Source organism: Mandrillus leucophaeus, unplaced genomic scaffold (assembly GCF_000951045.1).
Source record: "Mandrillus leucophaeus isolate KB7577 unplaced genomic scaffold, Mleu.le_1.0 Scaffold23, whole genome shotgun sequence".
NCBI classification, from domain to species: domain Eukaryota; kingdom Metazoa; phylum Chordata; class Mammalia; order Primates; family Cercopithecidae; genus Mandrillus; species Mandrillus leucophaeus.
The window spans coordinates 3,662,307-3,682,648 of record NW_012102365.1 but is presented as its reverse complement, the minus strand read 5'-3'; the positions used below and the strand labels follow the sequence as shown (position 1 = coordinate 3,682,648).

Genomic DNA, 20,342 nt, shown 5'->3' with positions numbered 1-20,342 from the left:
GAGTTCCTCAGGAGTACTGCCCAAGGTGAATCACAACCTCAAGCCTTATTTTCTGAATTCAACCTTTCCTTTGTCCTCTCCATCTCTTTGATAGTACTAAAACCTGGATGCTGTAACTCAACTACTAATTCCACATTTCATGCTTGACTTTTACTATCTTCATAATCAACACTCTCCACCATAGTCTTACCTTTAATGCCTTTCATGAAATGGGATAAAATGCTACTAGTGGGTGTACAAACTACCTGAACTGAATATTAATTTTCCAGATGTTTGGATTAACATTGGTCCTCCTTCCCTAATAAGGACAGAGGTGCGAAAGAACCTTCATGTGAAGTGGCTTTGAATCTTGAATATTCATGTTTATTGTCCATTTTTTACTTCAGAATGACTGGTATTTTTAGGAGTGAGTGGAGCTTGGAAATTGAGAAAGGGAAGAGAACAAGGCAGGGACTAAACAGGGACATGGCCAACACAAGACAGTTGTACAGTTGACTCTCAGGCCTTCGTGGAAACCATATGGCAGAAAGGCTTGGGGCATTTACCCTTTGCCAGCTAGACTCCAGTCCTGCACTGGATTCAACACTGGGTCCCATATGATGGAAACTTGGAGAAGCCCATGCATGACTCAGCGTTCTCCAGTGGAGAGACTGCCCGTGTTGCTGACTCTGCCTTGCTCTGCAGGCAGAAGCAAGAGACTGAAGACTTTTTCTCTAGAATAAATAAGCCCAATTACTTGAAAATCAACCAGTACAATAAACCTAGCCAAAAGTGGTCTCTCCTAAATCAGCTTAGGTATATGCATTCTCCAGGAAGATCTCCCTTATTTGCTGACCCCACCTCCACACTCCTAAGCTGGGTTAGGCGCTTCATGCTTTGTTCTCTCAGCTCCTAGCCAATAGCCCTATCACACACAGCACTTATCCCAGTAGCATTTGTTTCAGTACCTCAGTAGAGGAGAGCTGCTAGTTTGTACCTTTGGCAGTCTGCTGAAACCTATGAACCAATTCTTAAATAATGTTTTTCAAAGCATAAAATAAAATACATAGGATTACAAAGGAAACCAATTATAATGAAATGTGTAGTTTTGGTTTTCTTTTTCTTTTTTTTTTTTTTTGAGACGGAGTCTTGCTCTGCCGCCCAGGCTGGAATGCAGTGGCCGGATCTAAGCTCACTGCAAGCTCCGCCTCCCGGGTTCACGCCATTCTCCTGCCTCAGCCTCCCGAGTAGCTGGGACTACAGACACCCGCCACCTCGCCCGGCTAGTTTTTTGTATTTTTTTTAGTAGAGACGGGGTTTCACCGTGTCAGCCAGGATGGTCTCGATCTCCTGACCTCGTGATCCGCCCGTCTCGGCCTCCCAAAGTGCTGGGATTACAGGCTTGAGCCACCGCGCCCGGCCTAGTTTTGGTTTTCTGAGCTGGGGGTGTTGCTCTGTTGCCTAGGCTAGAGTACAGTAGCACAGTCATAGCTCACTACAGCCTTGAACTCCTAGGCCCAAGCAAAATCCTCTTGCCTCAGCATCCTGAGTAATTGTGTCTACAAGTGTGGGCCACAACACTTGACTAATTTTTACATTTTTTTTTGTAGAGATGGGGTCTGGCTATGTTGACCAGGCTAGTCTTAAACTCTTGGCCTCAAGCAATTCTGCCTCAGCCTCTGAAGGTGCTGGGATTCTAGGTGTGAGCCACCGTGCCTGGTGGAAATATGTATTTCTTAACTCCAGACATCTGGAGTATGAATTCCTTGAGTGCAAGGACTATGTCTTCATCTCTCTACTGTCAGTGCCTAGCACAAAGCCTGGCACATAGATAGTTCTTAAAAATGTTTATTCAATGCATGAACAGAAAGATAAATGGCTATTACCAAGTCAGCCTAAGGAATGGTTCATTGCAACTGCTTATGCACATACCAATGGCTTGCATATGTCTCACCCCATCTAGGATCATCTAGACCAGGGCTGTAAGGGAACCCACATTCAACAACAGATGCCATAATATCTAACAATAATGACAGGCTATTGGAAGACTGGGAAAACAACAAAGCTCATGTATTTCACCAGCTGGAAAATTCATCTAGTAAACAGGCTGTTTGAGGAAATCTCTTGACTTTGGAAGCATGATGCACACACTACCTTAAAACCCTGACCAATAGCTCTGATGGAGGAAAGAACGGAACCTGAGCTAGCATGTTGGTATTCACGAGGGCTCTTCTGTCCTGAATTGGTCCTCTCATCTCTGGGAAAGAGAAAAGTGTCCCTACAAACCACAATACGGATAAGATGTGCCTTCCTAGATTCAAGTAGATTCAGTCTTAGATAGCAATTTTGTTTTTATGTACCAACAGAAAACCTAAAGAAGCAGGAAATAAAAGCTACTTCCCTCACTAATGATATATTAAGGGCCAAATATTTGTTCTACATTGATTGCTAAGTCTATTAGATATTTTGAAAAGAAAAATAAAACCCCAGACTATTTAAAAACTGAAATCTACAACTGTATGGAGTTCATAAATCTCATTCTTAAGAGTGACCTTCAGGCTGGGTGCGGTGGCTCATGCCTACAATCCCAACACCTTGGGAGCCCAAGGCGGGCAGATTGCTTGAGGCCAGAAGTTCGAGATCAGCCTGGCCAACATGGCGAAACTCCATCTCTACTAAAAATACAAAAATTAGCCGGGCGTGGTGGCGGGAGCCTGTAATCCCAGCTACTCAGGAGGCTGAGGCAGGAGAATCGCTTGAACCAAGGAGGCAGAGGTTGCAGTGAGCTGAAGTTGCGCCACTGCATTCCAGCCTGGGCTACAGAGCAAGACTCCGTCTCGGGAAAAAAAAATTAAGAGTAACCTTCCCATGTTACAGGGTTTCTTTGGCCAAATACAGCCATCTGAGGGATGGAGAATGAAACTTTTACTTGCTCGATGGGGTTTCCAACATCTGTTGGAAGAAACATGGCTTCTGATAGATGCCTTCTTAAAAATAAAAAAGAAAAAGAAACTACAGGTCAAAGTTATGTTTTTAATAAAAAAAAAATTCCTCCCACTCCTAAGGTGTGTGCTTTCTTTTTTGACCTATTTTTCCTTTAATTTGTCTGTAGTTTCCCTGCATCCCTATATTTTTCCTAGTGCAGTAAACAATGCAATCAAAGAAATAAAAACCAGGGTCCACTCTTGCCCCAAACACTGAAGAGGGTCAAAGAGAAGGAATCACAGCACGGAAAATGGCCCAGCTCTAAATATACAAACAACATTAAAAACAAAACAAAAAAAATAACCCCCTCCCCCCCAACACATTATTATTGACATTCCTGGTACATTTCCTATAATATAATGTTGCAGACAATGCTTCTTTCCCAGGGAGTCCAGCTCACTCAGGAGACATCTAGTTGGTGCCTCAGGAAAGCCTGGGGGTGTTGAGTCCTCTCTGCCAAGCCTAAAGCTTTTTATGATCTCAGTATCTCACAGAAACATCTGTGGTATAAATGAATCTAAAAGGGGATGAAGGCAGGCAGGCACCTGTCACTGTTCTCCAAATCAGCCAAAAAGCTGAAGAGCGTGGGTTCCAGGAGACAGATGCCATTAAGAGTTGAGGGATGGAGGGCAGAACAAGAGGAAGCACCAAATGAGTGGCTGCTTTTGGTTCCAAAGCCAAAAAAATGGCCCCACCAAAAATGGCAGCTGGTGTGATGGAGGAACTCCCTGATCCTGGAGTCATGCAATGAAAATGATGGCCTTGGAGCCCCATCCCTGTGACAGCCACAGTCCAAGAACCAGAGCAATTTACATCACATTGCACAGTTTCAAATGAATGGACTGATCCTAGTTTAGGAGGGCGAGTGCTTTGACAAAGTGTGGAACAAGGTAAGCTACTACCTTGAACCCCAAAGCACAGCTGTAGCATCATCCTTGGCTTTCCATTTCTTTCTCTTTTTTTTGAGATAGAGTTTCACTCTTCTCGCCTAGGTTAGAGTGCAATGGCGTAATCTCAGCTCATTGCAACCTCCACCTCCCAGGTTCAAGCAATTCTCCTGCCTCAGTCTCCCAAGTAGCTGGTATTATAGGCGCCTGCCACCATGCCCAGCTAATTTTTTTTTTAGTGGCTAGCCTCAAACTCCTGACCTCAGGTGATTCGCCCACCTCGGCCTCCCAAAGTGCTGGGATTACAAGTGTGAGCCACCACACCCGGCCTTGGCTTTCCATTTCTGCAAAATCAGAGGCCACTGCTGCCACTTGTTCTGTGGAGATGTGCCTTCCACTTATTACCACCCTCTTCTCAAAATGGCACTCACGGTACTAACTTTTAGAGATCTCCAGAGGTGTCAGTTGCACCTCTGGAAGTAAGATGATTTCCCTGCCCATACTTGTCAAAGCACTTCCTTTTTTTTTTTTTTTTTTTGAGATGGAGTATCGCTCTTGTTGCCCAGGCTGGAGTGCAGTGGTGCAGTCTTGGCTCACTGCAACCTCTGCCTTCCCAGGTTCAAGCAATTCTCCTGCCTTGGCCTCCCAAATAGCTGGGATTACAGGCACCCGCCACCACATCCAGCTAATTTCTTTTTGTATTTTTAGTAGATACGGGGTTTCACCATGTTGGCCAGGCTGGTCTCAAACTCCTGACCTCGTGATCCACCCGCCTCGGCCTCCCAAAGTGCTGGGATTACAGGCGTGAGCCACCGCGCCCGGCTAGCACTTCCCTTTTTAAGCTAGTGCTGGCATGCCACCTTCCCCTCAAAGCAGAGTCAACTTCCTTTTGTTTCAGAGTTTTGTACTGGCCTCTGTAGGCCCTTTTCAGGATACAAAATAAAGTGCCCTTCTGCATCCACATGCAAATGGGTTGCCTTCCAGTGTCAGATCTGTGTTCCGGAGTTTGGTCAATGCATCTTTACAAGAATAAAACCACATGCCTACACAGAGAAATGAGCCTGTAAATGGCTTTCTGGACAGGGTTACTCGTTATCTTGACACTTCCCCTAAAAGAAATTACTTTCTTGGTGTAAGATGATTAGGACATTGAATGACCTACTCTCAACTTCTGGAAGGGCAGCTCGTTTTGTCCATTTTTCAATGAGGGAGTGGGAGGAACCCAACATTTTCAGTTACAACAATAAGATTTTGTTTTGTTTTTTTTTAAAAAGGGTCCTATGTGGAAATGAGTGGGACAATGATAAAAATAAACAAATAATTAAAATTCCAAATCAAAACATAACTCCTGGCCCTGAGATCCCCAGTTAATCCTCTAAGACCACAATCTCCACATTGTGAACTTGATGCTGGTGTTCTTCCATCTCAGCCACAACTTTCTCCTCAGTCCTCAGCTCTGTCTCCAAGATGACCGCTTTGCCCTCAGTATCTTCAGCCTCTGGGTCCGGGGCTGGGTCAATCTCAATGATGGTCTGCCCATCCTCTGAGGTGCTTTCAACAGCCTGAATTGCCGAGGTTAGGCCGGACTCCATGGCCACCAATTCCACAGGGCTAACCATGGTGGTCATGTTGCCCAGTGTACTCCCATCCTGCATGGCAGTAGAGCTCAGCAGCGCCAAGCTAGATGAAGGGTGGATGGTCACTGTGTCTGGTGAGCTGCTCTTGGCAGAGGAGACCACTGTGGCATAGCGGAAGAGCTGAGGGCCAGAAGGCAGTGTGTGGACAGTCACAGGACTGGAGCCCTGGCTGAGGGTGGCCACTGGAATATTGCCCATGGAAAATGACTGACCCACTGGGGTGATGGTGATGGGTGAGATGACTGTGAACTGAGGCTGCTGGACAGGAGGAGAAGGGCTCAAGACAGTGGTGGAGGCTGGCCGCTGGAGCCGGGGCCGTTTTGGAGGCTTAGGAGTGCTCACAGGCATCAGTACCACATTTTGAACCGTCTGAGATTTTAGCCTGTGATCCTGGGCTTGTTTCTTCTGCTCCTCCAACTGGCGTTCCAAGTCTATGGAAAAAAAGAAAAGACTTTGTGTGGAGGGAAGTAAAATCTTGGGAGCATTAAACTGAGAGTCAGGAGACTTGGTGTCTCTGTCTGGTTTTGTTACTAAGTAGCCTCACGCAAGTCGTGATATTGTTTTCCTTCTTGTTGTGCTTTTTTTTGGGGGGCAGGGTCTGGCTATGTTGCCTAGGCTGGAGGGTAGCGGCTATTCACAGGTGCTATCATTGCGCACTACAGCCTCAAACTTCTGGCCTCAAGCGATCCACCCACCTCACCTTCCCAAAGTGTTGGGATTACAGGCATAAGTCAGTGCGCCCAGCCTGCACAGTCCCTTGGAACTCTCATGGACCTACAAAGAAGCTACAATGGCCACTCCAAAAGACAGTGATTTTCAAACTATCCTTCAAGGCAAGAATGCCTTGCTGCATTGGCTGGAAAACTACTTTGCTGGTTACTCAAATAGCCACAGTTTACGATTGTTGCCCAGAAAGGTCTACAGAAAGTTACAGAAGAAGTCCCTAAAAATTACAGAACTAAAAGAGGTCTTAAGAGTTCAAACAAATTCATTTTAACAGGGATCCAGAGAGGGAAAGTGACTAACTTAAGGTTATAAAGGTAGGGCCAGGACAAAAATCATCTGATGGTCAACTTGGTTGCCTTTGTATTATAATACGCCTATCACTATCCCTCTCCCAAGTGTCCAGTCCAACCTAGGTGACCCCTGGTAAGTTAGGTTCCACAATGGAACCTCTTTATTACTTAGTACCTGATAAGCACCCAAGAATCAGTTACACTTGTAGAACACTTTGCTCCCTATGTGTTATATTGTGATATAATAAGAAATACATATTTAGTCTCTGACCCTGGATCCTGGCACACAGCTCCTAAAAATACATGGATCTCTAGAGCAGTAAATGTCTTTATATCTCTTTTGTTTTTTTGTTTGAGACAGAGTCTTGCTCTGTCGCCAGGCTGGAGTGTAATGGCGTGATCTTGGCTCACTGCAACCTCTGCCTCCCTGGTTCAAGCGATTATCCTGCCTCAGCCTCCCGAGTAGCTGGTACTACAGGCATGCACCACCATGCCCAACTAATATTTGTATTTTTAGTAGAGATGGGGTTTCATCATGTTGGCCAGGATAGTCTCAATCTCTTGACTTTATGATCCGCCCGCCTCGGCCTCCCAAAGTGCTGAGATTACAGGCGTGAGCCAGTGCGTCCAACCTAAATGTCTTTATATATATATACACACACACATACATATATATAATATATATACGTATATATTTTATATATATATATTTTTTTGAGACGGAGTCTCGCTCTGTCACCCAGGCTAGAGTGCAGTGGCGCGATCTCGGCTCACTGCAAGCTCTGCCTCCCAGGTTCACGCCATTCTCCTGCCTCAGCCTCCCGAGTAGCTGGGACTACAGATGCCTATCACCATGCCTGGCTAATTTTTTGTATTTTTAGTAGAGACAGAGTTTCACCGTGTTAGCCAGGATGGTCTCGATCTCCTGACCTCATGATCCGCCCACCTTGGCCTACCAAAGTGATGGGATTACAGGCTTAAGCCACCGCGCCCAGCCAATGTCTTTATATCTTAATGAGATGACCGGTATCTGGGAAGCTTTAGCTAGATTCAAGATGGGGGCTGGTCACCAGAAAGAACCAGGCATGATTGAAGGATTAAGACTTTCAGCCCTACCCCTACAACCTCCAAGGAGTGGAGAGAGGCTGTAGGCTGATTACCAATGGCCAATGAGGTAATCAATCATACCTATACAATGAAGCCTCCATAAAACCCCAAAAGTACAGGGTTCAGAGAGCATCGGATTGTTGGAGGTTCCTGAGAGTGGCATGACTACAGAGTGCATGGAAGTCCCACTCTCCTTCCCACCTTGTCCCATGCATCTCTTCCATCTGGTCATTCATCTGTATCCTCTGTAATAACCTTTATAATAAACCCAATAAACATTGAGTGACTGCTTCTCTGAGTTCTGTGAGCCACCTTAGCAAATTAATCAAACACAAGAAGGTGATTGTGGGAACCCCAATTTATAGCCAGTTGGTCAGAAGCACAGGTCATTTTGCAATTTGCCTTCAACAATTAATTGGAAAAAAAAAAGCACAGGTCACAACCTGGGGCTGAATGGGAGGCAGTCTTTTGAGACTGTGCCTTACCTGTGTGATCTGATGCTATCTCCAGGTGGACAGTATCAGAATTGAACTGAATTATATATACCCAGTCAGTGTCCACTGGAGAGTTGATTGCTCGGTATATGCAGAAAAACCCCTACACATCTGATTACAGAAGTGTTCTGTGCTATACTGAGTGTATGAGCATGTGAAAAACACTTTGGTTTTTTCAATGACTTATACTATAAAACGCCAAGAGTGACCAGGCACACTGGCTCATGCCTGTAATCCCAGTACTTTGGGAGGTCGAGGCGGGTGGATCGCCTGAGGTCAGGAGTTCCGGACCAGCCTGACCAACATGGAGAAACCCTGTCTCTACTAAAAATACAAAATTAGCCAGGTGTGGTAGCACATGCCTGTAATCCCAGCTACTTGGGAGTCTAAGGCAGGAGAATCACTTGAACTCGGGAGGTAGAGGCTGCGGTTAGCTGAGATCGCACCATTGCACTCCAGCCTGGGCAACAAGAGTGAAACTCCATCTCAAAATAAATAAATGAATAAATAAGTAAATAAAAATAAAAATAAGGCTAGGCGTGGTGGCTCACACCTGTAATCCCAGCACTTTGGGAGGCCAAGGCAGGCAGATAGATCCCCTGAGGTTGGGAGTTTGAGACCAGCCTGACTGACATGGTCAATCCCCATCTCTATTAAAAATACAAAATTAGCCGGGTGTGGTGGCGCATGCCTGTAATCCCAGTTACTTGGGCGACTGAGGCAGAAGAATTGCTTGAACCCGGGAGGCAGAGGCTGTGGTGAGCCGAGATCATGTGACTGCACTCCAGCCCGGGCAACAAGAGTGAAACTCCATCTCAAAAAACAAAAATAAATAAAATAAATAAATAAATGGCCGGACGCAGTGGCTCACGCCAGTAATTCCAACACTTTGGAAGTCCGGGGTGGGCGGATCACAAGGTCAGGAGATCGAGACCATCATGGCTAACACGGTGAAACCCTGTCTCTACTAAAAATACAAAAGAGTTAGCCAGGCGTGGTGGCGGACGCCTGTAGTCCCAGCTACTCAGGAGGCTGAGGCAGGAGAATGGCGTGAACGCGGGAGGCGGAGCTTGCAGTGAGCCGAGATCGCGCCACTGCACACCAGCCTGGGCGAGAGAGCGAGACTCTGTCTCAAAAAAAATAAATAAATTAAATAAAATATATAAATAAATAAATGTCATCCTTAGAAGAATGTCCAGGTATAATACCGAGTAGCAACTTGAAAAATATTAATAGGGCTGAGCGCAATGGCTCACACTAGTAATCCCAGCACTTTGGGAGGCTGAGGTGGGTGGATAACTTGAGCCCAAGAGTTTGAGACCAGCCTGGGCAATATGGCAAAACCCCATCCCTACCAAAAATATAAAACAGCTGGGCATGGTGGTACACACCTGTAGTCCCAGCTATTCAGGAGGCTGAGGTGGGAGGGTCACCTGAGCTCGGGGAAGGTCAAAGTTGCAGTGAGCCGTGACTATGCCACTGCACTGCAGCCTCAGTGACAGAGTGAGACCCTGTCTCAAAAACAAACAAAAAGAAAAATATTAGTATGTCATGATGAAAAAAAGCAGAAAACAAAACTTTATGTACACAATGATTAAAACCATCTGAAAAAATAATACAGACGGCCGGGCGCGGTGGCTCAAGCCTGTAATCCCAGCACTTTGGGAGGCCGAGACGGGCGGATCACGAGGTCAGGAGATCGAGACCATCCTAGCTAACATGGTGAAACCCTGTCTCTACTAAAAAATACAAAAAAACTAGCCGGGCGAGGTGGCGGGTGCCTGTAGTCCCAGCTACTCGGGAGGCTGAGGCAGGAGAATGGCGCAAACCCGGGAGGCGGCGTTTGCAGTGAGCTGAGATCCGGCCACTGCACTCCAGCCTGGGCGACAGAGCGAGACTCTATCTCAAAAAAATAAAAAAATAAATAAATAAATAAAAATAATACAGACAAGGGACCAAATGCCTATATTTCTAACAAATATCATTTTTCTGATGGTTTAAAGGTTTTCTTTTTTTTTTTTTTTTTTTTTGAGACAGAGTCCCACTCTTGTTGCCCAGGCTAGAGTGCAATGGCACTATTTTGGCTCACTGCAACCTCCACCACCTGAGTTCAAGCAATTCTCTTGCCTCAGCCTCCTGAGCAGCTGGGGACTACAGGTACACACCACCACACTCAGCTAATTTTTGTGTTTTTAGTAGAGATGGGGTTTCACCATGTTGGCCAGGATGGTCTCTATCTCTTGACCTTGTGATCTGTCTGCCTCAGCCTCCCAAAGTGCTGGGATTACACAAAATTTCTGATTACCACAAACAATGGAGAAAGTGCTAAATTTATATCTACCAAACAAGCAGTATCAATAATGTAAAAAAGACAAAGATCAATTTGTGTCTTCTGCCACCAACATTATTGAATTAATGGAGCAATCTAAGAGACATCTTAATCCTCCACAAGACACAGAAGGGGGACTATGATGTCAACTGCCTTCTTTATTTCCTTTGTGCCTCTTTTGTTTCTTATCAATACACCTCACCTGCGGCTTTTTTTTTATTTTTAAAAGCAAAATCTGAAACTATTAAAAAAAAAAAAAAAGTTACCCTAACATTAGTCAACAAGAAAATGGGAAGACAAGAATATTAGCATATCACCAAAGAAGAGAGATAAGTTACACATACCTGTCAGAGTATAGAGAAACTGTTCTTCTCCCTGCTCTACTTGGTTCCTTCTGTTGTCTAAAACCTTCTTGACTGTGTCCATTAGGCCAAATGTGTGTGCTACATTGTTGAGAACAGCAGCATCTATTTAAAACAAAAGACATGCCTGTCCAGTTAAAACAGATATGTTACACCACTCTCCATTGTGCTGTTTATAAATATGAAACAACCAGAAATTATGGGACTCTCCTAACTGCATTTTAACACATTTTTAACCACGATTTATTACATGTATAATGAATTCTGGTTTAATTGTTATATTTTTGTAAGTCTTTCCATATAAATAAATACAAAGACCAGGCTGGGCATGGCGGCTCATGGCTGTAATCCCAACACTTTGGGAGGCAAAGGCGAGAGGATCACTTGAGGCCAGGAGTTCAAGACCAGCCTGGGCAACATAGTGAGACCCTTGTCTCTACTTACATAAATTTGAAAAAACTTTTTTTTCTTTTTTTTGGAGACAGAGTCTTGCTCTGTCCCCCAGGCTGGAGTGCAGTGGCATGATCTTGGCTCACTGCAACCTCCACCTCCTGGGTTCAAGCGATTGTCCTGCCTTAGCCTCCCAAGTAGCTGGGACTACAGGCGCCCGCCACCACACCCGGCTGTTTTAGTAGAGACGGGGTTTCACCATATTGGCCAGGCTGGTCTCGAACTCCTGACCTTTTGGTCCACCTGCCTCGGCCTCCCAAGGTGCTGGGATTATAGGCATGAGCCACCGCGCCCAGTCAATTAGAAAAATTTTTAAGGCTAGGAGCGGTGGCTCACATTTGTAATCCCAGTCTCTAACAAAAATATAAAAATTAGCTGTGTGTGGTGGCATGTCCCTGTAATCCTAGCTACATGGGAGGCAGCCAAGGCAGGAGAATTGCTTGAACCCAGGAGGCAGACATTGCAGTGAACCAAGATCATGCCACTGCACTCCAGCCTGGGAGACAGGGCTAGACTGCACCTCAAAAAAAAATTTTTTTTTAATATCTTGCATCTGTTTATAGTTCTGACTTTAGGTTTTGAAAACATAGTCCCTATACTAGATAGAGTTAAGTTTCATCTCAATTTTGCTATTTTCTATCTGTGCAACCTTTGGTAAGTCATTTCACTCTTTTCTCATCTAAAATGAATGGAACTAATAATACTCTGCAAAATAGACATGAAGATTAGAAATATATTTTAAGTGTCAAACATGAGGATTGGCATGCAAGATTATTATTTTTATTATTATTATTTTTTTGAGATGCAGTCTTGCTCTGTCACCCAGGCTGGAGTACAATGGCACAATCTCAGCTCACTACAAGCTCTGCTTCCCAGGTTTAAGCGATTCGACTGCCTCAGCCTCCTGAGTAGCTGGGATTACAGGTGCGCACCACCAAGCCCGGCTAATTTTTATATTTTTATTAGAGACAGGGTTTCACCATGTTGCCCAGGCTGATCCTGAACTCCTGATCTCAACTGATTCACCTGCCTCAGTCTCCCAAAGTGCTGGGCGTGGTGGCTTATGTCTGTAATCCCAGCCCTTTGGGAGGCCGAGGTGGATGAATCACCAGCCTGACCAATATGGTGAAACCCCGTCACCACTAAATACAAAAAATACAATAAAATGGCTGGGCATGGTGGTGCATGTCTATAGTCCCAGCGACTTGGGAGGCTGAGGCAGGAGAATTGCTTGAACCTGGGAAGCAGAGGTTGCAGTGAGCCGAGATTGCACCATTGCACTCCAGCCTGGGAAACAACAGTGAAACTTGTGTCTCAAAAAAAAAAAAAACTGGGCCAGGCACGGTGGTTCACGCCTGTAATCCCAGCACTTTGGGAGGCCGAGGCAGGTGGATCACGAGGTCAGGAGATTGAGACCATCCTGGCTAACACGGTGAAACCCTGCCGCTACTAAAAATACAAAAAATTAGCCGGGCATGGTAGCGGGCACCTGTAGTTTCAGCTACTCTGGAGGCTGAGGCAGGAGAATGGTGTGAACCCGGGAGACAGAGCTTTCAGTGAGCCGAGATCACACTACTGCACTCCAGCCTGGGCGACAGAGCGAGACTCCGTTTCAAACAAAAAAACGCTCCGCCTCCTGGGTTCACGCCATTCTCCTGCCTCAGCCTCCCGAATAGCTGGGACTACAGGCACCCGCCACCACGCCTGGCTAATCTTTTGTACTTTTAGTAGAGACGGGGTTTCACCGTGTTAGCCAGGATGGTCTTCATCTCCTGACTTCGTGATATGCCCACCCCAGCCACCCAAAGTGCTGGGATTACAGGCGTGAGCCACCGCGCTTGGCCCTCTGTTCCCTTCTATATAAAACTTCTGAAAAGAACTGTAAGCCAGGTGCGGTGGCTCACGCCTATAATCCCGGCACTTTGGGAGGCTGAGGCAGGTGGATGGCTTGAGCACAGGAGTTTGAGACCAGCCTGGGCAATATGGCAAAAATCCAGTCTCTACAAAAACTACAAATATTACCCAGCTGCAGTGGTATGTGCCTGTAGTCCCAGCTAATTGGGAGACTGAGGCAGGAGGATCAATTGAGCCCAGATGGGTAAGGCTGCAGTGAGTTGTGACTGCATCACTGCACTCTAGCCTGGATGACAGAGCAAGATCCTGTCTCCAGAAAAAAAAAAAAAAAAGTTCAGTATTTGTGTTCATTGCTTCCTTAACTTGGACAACTTTACCTACATTCCTTCCACGGTCACCTCACTTGGTCCCATGGTTTGAAATAACATACACATGCTGAGCACTCCCACATGTACATCTCCAGCCCTGACCTCTTTCCTGTATTCCACATTCATACTTCTGTCTAGATGAGTGACATCTCTATTTGATGGTCCAATAGTCATCTCAATTTAAGAGGTAAAACTAATTTTGATTTCCTCTCTAAACCTGCTCCTTTCCCAGTGGCCATCATCTCAGTAAATGGCATCACCACTCACAGCTCAGGCCAGAAATGTGTGAATCATCCCGGTATCTTTCTTGCTTTTTCACCCTGCATCCAATCCATCAGCAAGACTTGACAGTTTGACATTCAAAATACATTCTCAATCTAATCACTTCTTCCTAAGTCTACCGCTACCCGCTCTAATCCATGATACATTATCTCTTGCTTGGACTAATTCCTTTAAGAGCTTCCCAATTGGTCTTCTTTCTACTTTTTCCCCATAGAGTCTGAGTCTACTCTCCACACAGCAACCAGAACAATCTCTTAAAAATACAAATCTGGAGGCCAGGCACGGTGGCTGACGCCTATAATCCCAGCACTGTTGGAGGCCAAGACAGGTGGATTACCTGAGGTCAGGAGTTCAGGACCAGCCTGGCCAACATGGTGAAACCCTGTCTCTACTGAAAAATACAAAAATTAGGTAGGTGTGGTGGCAGGCACCTGTAATCCAGGCTACTCGGGAGGCTGGGACAGGAGAATTGCTTGAACCCAGGAAGCAGAGGTTGCAGTGAGCTGAGATAGCACTCCAGCCTGGGTGACAGAGCCAGACTCCATCTCAAAGGAAAAAAAAAAAAAAAGATTCTGTTGTCAAGTTTGCTTAAGTGTATGGTATGTAAGGTATGAGTTATAAAGAAGTAACAACAAATGACTAACAAAAATAAGAATTCGCTGGGTGCGGTGGCTTACACCTGTAATCTCAACACTTTGGGAGGCTGAGATAGGTAGATCACCTGAGGTCAGGAGTTCGAGACCAGCCTGGCCAACATGGTGAAACCCCATCTCTACTAAAAATACAAAAAACCTAGCCAGGCATGGTGGTGTGTGCCTATAATCTCAGCTATTCAGAAGACTGAGACAGGAGAATCACTTGAACTTGGGAGGTAGAGGTTGCAGTGAGCCAAGATCACACCACCGCACTCCAGCCTAGGCAACAGAGTGAGACTCCGTCTCAAATAAATAAATAAATAAATAAATAACCAAATAAGGATTCACTGAACATACGAGGTCTCACCATAATCCCATTTCTTTCTTTCTTTCTTTTTTTTTTTTTGAGATGGACTCTCGCTCTGTCACCCAGGCTGGAGTGCGATGGTGTGATTTCCGCTCACTGCAACCTTCGCCTGCCGGGTTCAAGCAATTCTCCCACCTCAGCCTCCTAAGTAGCTGGGATTACAGGCACCTGCCATCACGCCTGGCTAATTTTTGTATTTTTGTAGACACAGGGTTTCATCATGCTGGCCAGGCTGGTCTTGACTTGCCGACCTCAGGTGATCCGCCCGCTTCAGCCTCCCAAAGTTCTGGGATTACAGGCACGAGCCACAGCGCCTGGCCCATAACCCCATTTCTATCAGATTAGAACATCCTTTTACATTCTGCACAGCAGCACCCTGAAAGTATTCAGAAACAGCTATAAGTGAACACAGTAGGTTCAGAAAGCCTTAAGTTAATAGGATATGAGAATAATCTAAAATCAAGTGGACTTCTCCAATTTTCAGACTCTCTATATATACACATAGTGGACATACACACATAATGAGTATATACAGAGAGAGTCTGAAAATACATATCTCGGCTGGGCGCGGTGGCTCATGCCTGTAATCCCAGCACTTTGGGAGGCTGAGGTGGGCGAATCACCCAAGGTTAGGAGTTTGAGACTAGCCTGGCCAACATGGTGAAACCCCATCTCTACTAGAATTACAAAAAATTAGCTGGCCGTGGTTGCACGAGCCTGTAGTCCCAGCTACTCAGGAGTCTAAGGCAGAAGAACTGCTTGAACCCAGGAGGTGGAGGTTGCAGTTAGCTGAAATCGTGCCACTGCACGCCAGCCTGGGTGACTGAGTGAAACTCCATATCATGGAAAAAAAAAAAAAAAAAAAGAAAATACATATATTGAGAGACAGAATGCTTTCTGTCAGTTTCTTTTTTTTTTTTTTTTTTTTTTGATACGGAGTCTTGCTCTGTCACCCAGAGTGGAGTGCAGTGGTGTGATCTCGGCTCACTGCAAACCTCCACCTCCTGGATTCAGTGATTCTCGTGCCTCAACCTCTCGAGTAGCTGGGATTACAGACATGCACCACACCCAGCTAATATATTTTTTTTTTTTTGTATTTTTAGTAGAGACAGGTTTTCACCATGTTGGCCAGTTGGTCTCGAACTCCTGACCTCAGTAATCCACCACTCTCAACCTCTAATATAGGGGGATTACAGGCGTGAGCTACTGCACCCGGCTTGGTTTTTTTTGTTTGTTTGTTTGTTTTTTTTTTTTTTTTTTGAGACAGGGTCTTGCCCTGTAACCCAGGCTGGAGTACAGTTGTATGATCATAGCTCACTGCAGCATCGAACTGCTGGGCTCAAGTGATTCTTCTAAGCCTCAGCCTCCCAAGTAGCTGGGACTGCAGGCACCCACTACCAACCACACCTGACTAATTTTTAAAAAGCTTTTTGTAGGCCAGGAGCAGTGGCTCATGCCTGTAATCCCAGCACTTTAGGAGGCCGAGGCAGGGGGATCACCTGAGGTCAGGAGTTCAAGACCAGCCTGGCCAACATGGCAAAACCCTGTCTCTACCAAAAATACAAAAATTAGCCGGGCATGGTGGTGGGCGCCTGTAATCCCAGCTACTCAGGAGGCTGAGGCAAACAGAATTGCTTAAAACCCAGGAGGCAGAGGTTGCAGTGAGCTGAGATTGCACCACTGTACTCCAGCCTGGGCAATAAGAGTGAAACTCCATCTTAAAAAAAAAAGTTTTTTTGTGGAGACAAAGCATTTCATGATGTTGCCCAGACTACTGGCACCATTTATAAAGACAAAAATTACCTGTGGAAAAGCATGGCCAGATCTGAGTTCAAAACCTAGTTATGAACCTTAGACAAGTGACTTAATTTATATGAGCCTTAGTTTCCTTATCTGTAAAATTAAGACAGTAATACCTATACATCAGGGTTTTTGCAAGGCTTACAGGACCTGCCTACAGAGGTGAGTATTCAATAAATGACTGCTACTGTTAGGATTAGTGCGCTTACCTGTGACCTGGAAGGGAGCCTGGATGAGCCGCTGCTGAACTCCCCGGAGTAACTCCTCTATTTCCTTCTGTATATTGCAGACAACTTCTTCCATCAGCCCTACATCAGCTATTCCTTTCCAGAACATCAAAGTGTCCTCTGGCACAAGAAGGATAAGACAGAGGGTAAAAAAGGGACACTACACAGATACTTAGGCAAATCTCTACAATGTGAAATTCAAAATTATTTTAACTCAAAAGAATTTCTTATTGGGCCATTCCTGAAAAAAAGGAATAGGCTTTGGAATACTAGATGCTTCCTGAGTGGACACCCAATTATTTGGCCCCTTCAGCAGCATAGGTGCTTGGGATAATTGCCTCAATTTGTCATTCTCTGAATTTGTCATAGTTCTCACTACAAAGAATAGTCATTTTCTTCCAATAAAGATATTAAACATTAAATAAACATTTAATATTAAATATTTAATTTTTATTTAATTTAAAAATGAGATATTAGATATTTAATATCATAAAAGTTAAATAGTAAAGATATTAAATTAAATATTAATTAAGATATACTCTCCCTAGTCCTATACTTAAGAAAACAAAACAAAACATTTGGATAGACGGGGCTATAAGCTCTCTGAGGGTGGTGGCTATATCTTTTCTTTTTTTCTTTTTCTTTTTCTTTTTTTTTTTCTAAGATGGAGTTTCGTTCTTGTTGCCCAGGCTGGAGTGCAATGGCGCGATATCAACTGACTGCAACCTCCGCCTCCCAGGTTCAAGTGATTCTCCTGCCTCAGCCTCCCAAGTAGCTGTGATTACATGCATGTGCCACCACAACCGGCTAATTTTGTATTTTTAGTAGAGACGGGGTTTCTCCATGTTGGTCAGGCTGGTCTTGAACTCCTGACCTCAGGTGATCCACCCATCTTGGCCTCCCAAAGTGCTAGGACTACAGGCGTGAGCCACCGTGCCCGGCCTGTCTTTTCATCTATGCACCTAGCACCTAACAATAGTGCCAACTAAAAATGAACTAATAAATGGAGGGTGATGTGAAGCCTCTCCTGGTCCCTTCTAAGTGAACAATCATTAATCACCATGCTCTATAACACTTGGCATCTATTTTTTCCAGCTAACATCTCAAAACTTAGGTTATCTAAGAAATGTGCCAAGGTTGGAGGCAGTTTGATCAGATGAAAAGCATAGACTACATAGTCAAACAGCTAAATTCAGCTCTGACGCTTGTTTGTGACTGGTCTTAGGCAAGTTGCTGAACCTTTCTGAATTCTGATTTCTTTGTGTGTAAAATGTGACTCTGCAGGGTTATTGCATGGATTAAAGTAGGATGTTTGTAGCTATAGTTAGTATTTATATGCATGAGAAAATCCAGCGAAAGTAATTAAGAGGTTTTCCGTGTCCATAATGATAATGGTGATAAGGGTCACAAGACCCTGCAAGATATCTGAGCCCTATAGAAGAATACCTGAAATTTCCTCTGAGTCTTTCTTTACACCCTCCTCCGTGGCCATGGTGACAGCAGCGGTGAGAGCTGAGTTCCATTCCAGCCCTGCCTCTTCCATGCTCTCTTCTGAGATGGCAATCTGCGTGATGCTACCTAAAAGCAGTCCAGTAGAGGTGAGAATGGTGAATGTAATGAAAAAATTATAGCCATCCTATATCTCATAGTCAACAGCTACAAAGACCTTGTTATTTTAACATTCTAGCCTCTTGGCTGCAGGTCCCTATTTTAAAAACTAGACTCTTAGGTAAGCCAGGATGAATACTGGATTTTCTAAAGAAAACCTGCCTTGCAAAGGAAAATGCTTTCTTACTTTGAATAGAAAGTGAAAGATAACTTACAAAATCACAAAAGAGCAATGTGTTTCCTGGGTGGATATGTTTTTGAAAGAGATTGAAGATAGGCATTACTACTAGGCTGCCTGCCCCAGACTTATTGAGGGTGAAGAAAGCTTGAAATAATTTAAGAGAAAGGTATAGTGCTTTGCCAAGAGCTCTACTACAAGCAAGTTTGATACTAAGCATCTAACTTATTTATTAGCCTATAAAGACAAAGTAAAAGAAATGGAGACCATAAAAATCAGATAAGAGATTCATGTATAGCAGATTCACAAGGGGGAAAAAATACCCTTTGCTATGACTTGTATAGTAAGATTTTGACTGGGCATGGTAGCTCATGCCTGTAATCCTACCACTTTGGGAGGCTAAGGTGGGCAGATCGCTTGAGCCCAGGAGTTTGAGACCAGCCTGGGCAACATGGCGAAACCCAGTTTCTACAGAAATTAGCTGGGTGTGGTGGTGCACATCTGTAGTTACAGTTACTCACTAGGCTGAGGTGGGAGGATCACCTGGGCCCAGGGGCTTAAGGCAGCAGTAAACCATGACTGTGCCACTGTACTCCAGCCTGGGTGACAGAGTAAGACCCTGTCTCAAAAAAAAAAAGAAAGCTTTTGGCCAGGTGCGGTGGCTCATGCCTGTAATCCCAGCACTTTGGGAAGCCGAGGCAGATGGATCATGAGGTCAGGAGAACGAGACCACCCTGGCTAACGCGGTGAAACCCCATCTCTACTAAAAATACAAAAAATTAGCCAGGCGTGGTGGCGTGTGCCTGTAGTCCCAGCTACTCAGGAGGCTAAGGCAGGAGAATGGCGTGAACCTGGGAGGCGGAGCTTGCATTGAGCCGAGATTGTCCCACTGCACTCCAGCCTGGGCAACAGAGCGAGACCATCTCAAAAAAGAAAAAAAGAAAGCTTTTAACAAAGAGAATTGAGAAAAAACAAACTAATCCAAAAAGCAATATAGGTAAGTATGGACTCTACACACTGGAGGATATCAATAATCAAGCAAAAGATAATCAAGTAAAGGACTTATAGCCAAATAAAAAGGAAGTACAGTTGTCCCTCAGTATACATGAGGGATTGATTCGTGGACCACCTGCATATATAACCAAATCTGCACATGTTCAAGTCCTAAAGTCAGCCCCGTGAAATCCACATATACAAAAAGTAAAAGTTAACACTTCATAGACCCGGGTTTTGCATTCTGCAAATACTGTATTTTCAATCCATGTTTGGCTGAAAAAAAAAAAAAAAAAAAAAGCTGCATAAAAGTGGACCCCTGCCGATCAAACCCATTGTTCAACGGCCAACTGTAAATAACATTTCACAGTATTTTTCACTTTTCAAGTGAAAAGCCAAGTATTCAAATATTCAAACTGCCAGATATTTTATACTTTCCTGAAAGGGATTTAGGTTTCAAGAGATTTGGCTTCTACTCACCCACTGGTTACACACAGTATATTAGAACTGACCAAAAGATCTTTTTTTTTTTTTTTGAGACGGAGTGTTGCTTTGTCACCCAGGCTGGAGTGCAGAGGCATGATCTCAGCTCACGGTAACCTCTGCCTCTCAGGTTCAAGTGATTCTCCTGCCTCAGTCTCCTGAGTAGCTGGGATTACAGGCATGTGCCATCATGCCCAGCTAATTTTTTTTTTTTTTTTGAGACGGAGTCTCGCTCTGTCGCCCAGGCCGGAGTGCAGTGGTGTGATCTTGGCTCACTGCAAGCTCCACCTCCTGGGTTCAC

At 44.8% G+C, this 20,342-nt stretch overlaps 1 protein-coding gene across 2 annotated transcripts in view; it reads right to left on the bottom strand.

The window, feature by feature from the left end:
• Positions 1–4,747: 4,747 nt before the first annotated feature.
• The window catches only part of GMEB1 (glucocorticoid modulatory element binding protein 1), a 51,529-nt gene continuing 35,934 nt past the window's right edge, over positions 4,748–20,342 (bottom strand). For both annotated transcript variants that reach the window (XM_011981739.1, XM_011981740.1), the window contains exons 6-9: positions 18,226–18,357; positions 16,762–16,899; positions 10,779–10,901; positions 4,748–5,919 (exon numbers count right to left, since the gene is read on the bottom strand). In XM_011981739.1, coding sequence (XP_011837129.1) covers positions 5,219–5,919; positions 10,779–10,901; positions 16,762–16,899; positions 18,226–18,357 — 1,094 coding nt within the window. In that variant the 3' untranslated portion in view covers positions 4,748–5,218. The remainder of the gene's footprint in view (positions 5,920–10,778; positions 10,902–16,761; positions 16,900–18,225; positions 18,358–20,342) is intronic.